At 34.1% G+C, this 6,423-nt stretch overlaps 1 protein-coding gene across 1 annotated transcript; it reads left to right on the top strand.

Annotated features, from left to right (window-relative positions):
* The first annotated feature begins 2,016 nt into the window (after positions 1-2,016).
* On the top strand, positions 2,017-2,936 carry LOC124373720 (cytochrome P450 6B1-like). The gene is made up of 2 exons (XM_046832064.1): positions 2,017-2,318; positions 2,404-2,936. Exons 1-2 carry the CDS (start codon positions 2,017-2,019, stop codon positions 2,912-2,914), a joined length of 813 nt encoding a protein of 270 aa, XP_046688020.1. The 3' UTR covers positions 2,915-2,936.
* The last annotated feature ends 3,487 nt before the right edge of the window (positions 2,937-6,423 follow it).

The raw sequence follows: 6,423 nt of genomic DNA, 5'->3' as shown, positions 1-6,423 counted from the left end.
AATATTCTCTCAATATTGTTTTGATTATATTGGTGAGATTTAGGAAATATAACTAGATTATGCAGGAATATATTGATTACATCACTCCCCAAAATGAGATGTGTTTATACCACTGATATCATATTGACGTTATGTTTTCCAACAGGTGCTTGGACCACAAGAGGTTATTAGTTATAGGTTCGACGTACTATTCTTCTTCTTCTTCTCTAATTGTTAGCTCTAGGCTAGTAGGCTTCGAGAAATCCCACGCCGCCTCAATGTACTATTTGTTTCTTGACGTAGGAGTCTTGTAAGGATCTAGGTTATCTTCTCGCTAAGGGTCCATCAGGCTTCCTAGGTTAAAGCACCTTATCCAGGTTACATTTAAGTTACCAATATGCAGATAGTTACTTTGTTTTAAATAAATTTCTTAATTGAGTTCAGAAATTGAAGTAATTCTTTAAAAAATCTCTAAATCGTTTGACTGCAGAATTTTAGTTAAGTTTTGAACATTCATCCCATACTTATTCTTTATTAATTTTAAACCTTGGCTTCTAGCATGGTCATATGCAGGGCACGTAAAAAAGATATGTTCCAAAGTTTCATTATGACCTAAAGTACATCTCAGACATAGTGGAGTGAAATACTGACCAATAGTATATAGGTTTTTTATTTATATTGGCGTGACCAAATCTTAGTCTTAGAATTTTGATTATTTCCCATCTTTTCATTTCAACATTTTTGAACCATGTATATTTTGGTATCGTTACAACCACCTCTTTATACCATCGAGCTTTATCTACTCCTATAAACAGATCGTTAGTTTTTGAGAAGTATAATTGTTTTTGGTACGCTTTGAAATCGTCTATGGATATATGTAATTGTTCTATTTTAGTGCCATCTTTGATTGCCTCTTTTGCTAATTTGTCAGCGTTTTTCATTACCTGAAACACCTATGTGACTTGGAATCCACTGCAGGACAATATTTTTCTTTGATTCTAATATTTTGAATATTATTGAGAAGATTAGATTTTGTTTCGATAAACCTTCGAAGCCGTTTTTCTATAGCGGTTACTGCTGCCTGCGAGTCTGTTAATATAACAAAATCATTAAAGTCTAAATTATTTATATATTCAATACATTTTAAAATTGCTATTAGTTCGGCTGTATAACTAGACGAATACGGGTTTAAAGAGTATTGACCTGATATATTGAGCAGCGGAATATAAAAGGCAGACCCCGTGCCATCTTTTTGTTTTTGAACCATCTGTGAAAACACACAGATAGTCTTTGTATGTTGTGTTAAGTTTCTGTCTTATTGCCTGCAAAATAACTTTTTCAATTAAACACTAGAGTAAACAGCTGACTGTTACGGAGGTGGATTACCTTGGGAGAAATCATTTCTGAGAGAGCCGGATAGTGAGAGGTCGTCAGTTAACGATAACCGAGTGGTTTGTATAACCGAATAACCAGTTAATTCTCTCAGTCGATTATTCAGGTCAGATGACAACCAACTAACTCTTCTAATCTGACACTCAGATAACGGGGTCAGACAGTTGTTTGGTTTTAAACCTAATTTAATTTCTCTGCTCAATCAATGTAATAATTTGTGTTTATTATTTATTTTAAAGTTTATTACATTATACTTTAAAAAGTACAGTTATGAGTTACTAGTTTTGTATTGAAAATCCAATATTTCATGAACACTTTGCGAAATTCTTCTGCTTTTCTTTTTACCTTATATAAAACCTGATCCTGTACTGAAATGATCAAGTATGTCTTTTAGTTATATTTAACTGTTTTATAGTAAATATTTAATGCTGTCTTGTAAAATTTTTACTATTTAGCCTACAGAATAATAACAATCAATGATTTACTTTAACTACCATAGGATTTGTGTCACAGAAATCGCTTAAACTAGTACTAGGAATAATTTATCTATTTAAATTGAAATAACCGACTACTCGGTTAGACTGAAATAATCGGACTAACCAGTTACACTGGTTCGGTTATTTCCAGGACTGTCTTCAGTTGGCGATGAGTGTCCCGTACAGTGACTTGCTGCCTCTCCTGTTGCTAGGAGTGGTGTGTGTTGTGTGTATTTACTTGTGGTCAGTGTCTCAGTGGCGATGGTGGTACTACTGGAGACGGCGCGGGGTGCCGTGTCTGAAACCAGTGTTGCCAATCGTTGGCAACATGTACGACCTCCTGTTGCTGAAGAGTCTTCCCGATATTTCCAACAGGATATATAAGGTTACCAAGGGTCTCCCCTATGTCGGGATCTACGCGTGCCACACGCCCGTGCTGTACGTACAGGACTTGGACCTAATAGCGAGGATGTGCGTCAGGGATTTCAACCACTTCGAGGACCGAGGGTTCCACTTCAACATCGGTGATTCTCTCGGAAGGAATCTCATCCATCAGAACGGTCAGGACTGGAGATTTCTCGAGATCGCGGTTGTCTCCCTGCTTCAACATCGCCAGAGTTAAATCTATGTTACCCGCAATGTTGGAGAAGAGTGCAAATTTAGTGGGGAAATTCAAGAATTACTTGACACATAAGGATTTGATTGAGGTGTGGGACGTTTCTTTGAGATATTCCACCGACGTCCTTACCCTTTGTACTATAGGGGTGGACGCACAGTGTCTCGATGATCGCCATGAATTCAGAAAGATCAGTAAACAAATGTTGGGTATCCACTTCATATACCACGTCTTCACAGGATGCTTCTTCCCCACAGTGCACAAGTTATTGGGGACTCCAGTCGCCAAAGCCAGCGTTACAGAGTTCTTCCATCACGTCATTCAACAAATCATAGATCACCGCAAGGAAAAGAAAAACGAGAACAAGGATGTTCTCCAGGCTCTGATAGACTTGAAGGAAGAATTTACAACTCGTGAGACAGGTGCTAATATACCAGGTAAAATTGTATAAACGTTTTAAATTAATGGAGAGTAACCGGTTGAACGAACTGTTGCAGTCGAGTATTAGGGTTCACGTAGGGTTTTTATTGATTATATCGTTTGTTTGTTTTATAAATACACTAGCTGTTTCCCGCGGCTTCGCACGCGTCTCTTAAGCTTTGCCCGTATATTTCTTTGCCTTCAAATAGTGTTTGGCTATTTAATAAACGTAACTGTGTCGTAATTGCAGTTCATAATGTGCAGGCGCTTTGATAACTGTTTATATCTTGCAGTACAGCCTGGTGGTGAGTTACATCAATGAGCATTGCAATATAAACCTTCTACATAGAAAAATACAAATTTTCATAGTGATCGGTCCAATAGTTTTCTGAGTATATAAAAGGACAAACACACAAACATTCATTTTTATATATTACTATAATGTGTAAAAGAAATTTAAAATAGTAATTAAATTATATATAAATATATTTTTTTGTCGCATTATATATGTTTTACAAAGAACAGCTGATTAAAAATTTGAAAAGACTCTTTCACTTAATAAACATATGTTTGCTGGCAATGCATTTCTTACGGGTATTTCTGTAACAGTGGGGCGGAATCCTGAATCGGGAAAGGGATAAAAAGTATCCTATAACCTTCTACAGATCAAGACGAACAAATTAAAAAAAAAAATTAGGCGAATCCGTCCAGCCGTTTGTGAGTGATGCTGTTACACACGAACAGTTTCATTTTTATATAATAGACTAGCGGACCCGGCGCGCTTCGCTGCGCATTTCAATAAGTTACCCACGGCTTCGCACGCAAATCTTAAGAACCGAAGTCCTTATATTACTTAGTAAATTTTTTTTTACTATAATAAATTTTAGATTAAATTAGTTATATCTCCGATGCCACGATTGAGCTTGCTTTGTTGTCTCGATCGAGAGAATATGTACACACACGGAGTTTTGAGAACCATACTTCTGTCAAAAAAAACAACTAAGGTTGATTTTATAACATTCTTTATATTTGTAGCCAACGTAAGATAGTAATTATGAAATATCTGCATTGCTCTTCTGATCAAGCATGAGCATGGTTTTATATAAAAATAAATATTGCAGTTAAAGGTGAATTTTTACGTCAAAATTTGAATTGTATTATCTGGATAGTAAAGTCTAGGTTTAACAGTGATTGCAGAAACAGTTTAAACAAAATTTGTCGTTTCTCTTAAGCTTACTCTATGCTTTAAAACTATAAGTGTAATATATGTTTACAAAGAACAGCTGATTAAAAATTTGAAAAGACTTTTCACTTAATAACATATGTTTGCTTGCAATGCATTTCTTACGGGTATTTCTGTAACCAGTGGGGCGGAATCCTGAATCGGGAAAGGGATAAAAAGTATCCTATAAACCTTCTACAGATCAAGACGAACAAATTTAAAAAAAAAATTAGGCGAATCCGTCCAGCCGTTTGTGAGTGATGCTGTTACACACGAACAGTTTCATTTTTATATATATAGATAAATATACAAACTGCTTCTAATGCTTCTTGCAATTTAAAAAAAACCATTACCAATAAAAATAACATTTTTTAACAGTTTGGCCTGCTTTTTCTATTGCATATTAAAAGTTTTTCTGACGTTATCTCCAATGGGTAGGGGTATTTTCTTCTTTTAAGAAATCAAATTTTTAACCCCAATTCGTGAAAAATGTTTGCAAGGAAATAAATAAATCAAAACATTTTATGTAACCCTTATGTCATTATTATTTTAATTTTTTAGATAGGTAGGTCATATCAGAGTTAACTCAAAGATTTCAAAAATGTTTTTATAATTTTTTTAAGCCTCTGATCTAGTTATCAATGCATGTAGGATGAGCATGTAACTAAAAGAGTGAATGTAGCTTGATATTCTGTAAGAGTCTCTTCTTTCTTCCTCCACCTGCCCTCCAACAAAAGTGAAATTTTGGCACACTCCTGGTGACAAATTCCTGTTTTAGTGATTACCATTCTTATGCTACCGTCCACTATCCTATTTTAGACTTAATAGGTATTGTTGGTTAGACATTCACTTGCATCGTTTTTCATTAGTATATTGTTTCTTTGTTCTGCCAGGATTTTGATTTGGTAGAATCCCGTTGAGGTCCAATCAACATCTTTATGAGACTGTATAACTGAATCTAAAAACACGGTTAATAACTAACTTAAAGTTTCTTTGTAGTTTTCTAGCCTGTAATATATAAACCAAGACTCCGTCTCTTTGGGAAGAGCCCCCATTAAATACAAATAGCTTGACATTGACAAAGTTTAGAGACTATAATTTCACATGTTCCTACTATAGATATTGACATGTACTAAAACATATACAGATAGATTGACATTGATAAAGTTTAGAGACTATATTTCATGATGTTCCTACTATAGATATTGATATATCCTAAAATATATATAGATACCTCGATATTGACGAAGTATAGAGACTCTATCACTCATGATGTTCCTACGAATCCTAAAAAGTTAATAGTGACTGCTTAACGGGTCAGTTAGAAAAATTTTGTGGAAATTAGAAATAACAAAAAGTTAAAGTAGCACGTTAGATCTGAATATCTCAAGAATGCGAATATAAAATTACTTGTGTGGTTTCAATTTCAATAGAATCTTTTTATTAATTGCTTTAATCATTAAGATCAAATCTTTAGCTATTCTAACTTATGCATAGGCTCTAAAACATTTATTTAGCGTACTAAGAACTAAATGTGTGTTCATACATGCAGTGTTACAAAATTAGTTATACGTTTAGTAGGAAATAAAAAAATCAAGATTCATTAATATTCTATTTTATAAAGACCTTAAATGAGATACTCGATTTTGTTACTGTTAAAACACAACTTATTTTATTTAAAAAAAACGTCGATTTTCAAGGGTAAGTGAAAGATTTTTGAGCAATAACCCTGTTATGTAACACTCGTTTTAGAGGTATAAAATACGAATAACGGTTATGATAGTTATTTCTAAGTTGAATTTAGACAGCATAGAGGTCTATTGAAGGTGGGATTTTGCGTTTGTTTAAACGGTGAACATTTTGGATGGAGCGGTCAGAGATACATTTCCTTGGTGTTGTTGTCTTACTTTTAATTTGGGGTAATACTTGATGAATCATCTCATTTTATTATTTTGATTTGCCTCTCACTCCACTCTCAGTTTTTCAATATTTTTTTTAATTTTCAATAACTACTTGAGAAGACATGATTATATGAACAACATACAGATTTCGACAAGTTTTGGCACACTACAAAACCAAAATTTATCATTTTGTTCTTTCGTTTTTCTATTATTGTTACCCTGCATACGGCAGCAACATCTCTAGAAATTGCACAGAAATAATAAAATCTTCAGAGTTTTAATTTGTGGTTTGTCTATAACCGCCAAAAGAAAAGATATGTCACCATATTGCTGTAGAATAGGAATGTTATTGTTTGCGGATACCGACCGTCTCAGGGTGCAAACTTGTTGCATCATATTATAATAATTCGTGTCTTG

This window comes from Homalodisca vitripennis, unplaced genomic scaffold (assembly GCF_021130785.1).
Source record: "Homalodisca vitripennis isolate AUS2020 unplaced genomic scaffold, UT_GWSS_2.1 ScUCBcl_6235;HRSCAF=13345, whole genome shotgun sequence".
Taxonomy (NCBI): Eukaryota; Metazoa; Arthropoda; class Insecta; order Hemiptera; family Cicadellidae; genus Homalodisca; species Homalodisca vitripennis.
Note: the sequence above shows the minus strand (reverse complement) of the source record. Positions and strands in the feature narration are given on the sequence as shown.

Excerpts from the sequence above, each read along its gene's own strand:
- LOC124373720 (XM_046832064.1), top strand. The coding sequence starts at position 2,017 with ATGAGTGTCCCGTACAGTGACTTGCTGCCTCTCCTGTTGCTAGGAGTG. Across the intron at positions 2,319-2,403 it reads TTGGACCTAATAGCGAGGAT|AACGGTCAGGACTGGAGATT; the intron begins GTGCGTCAGGGA and ends CTCATCCATCAG.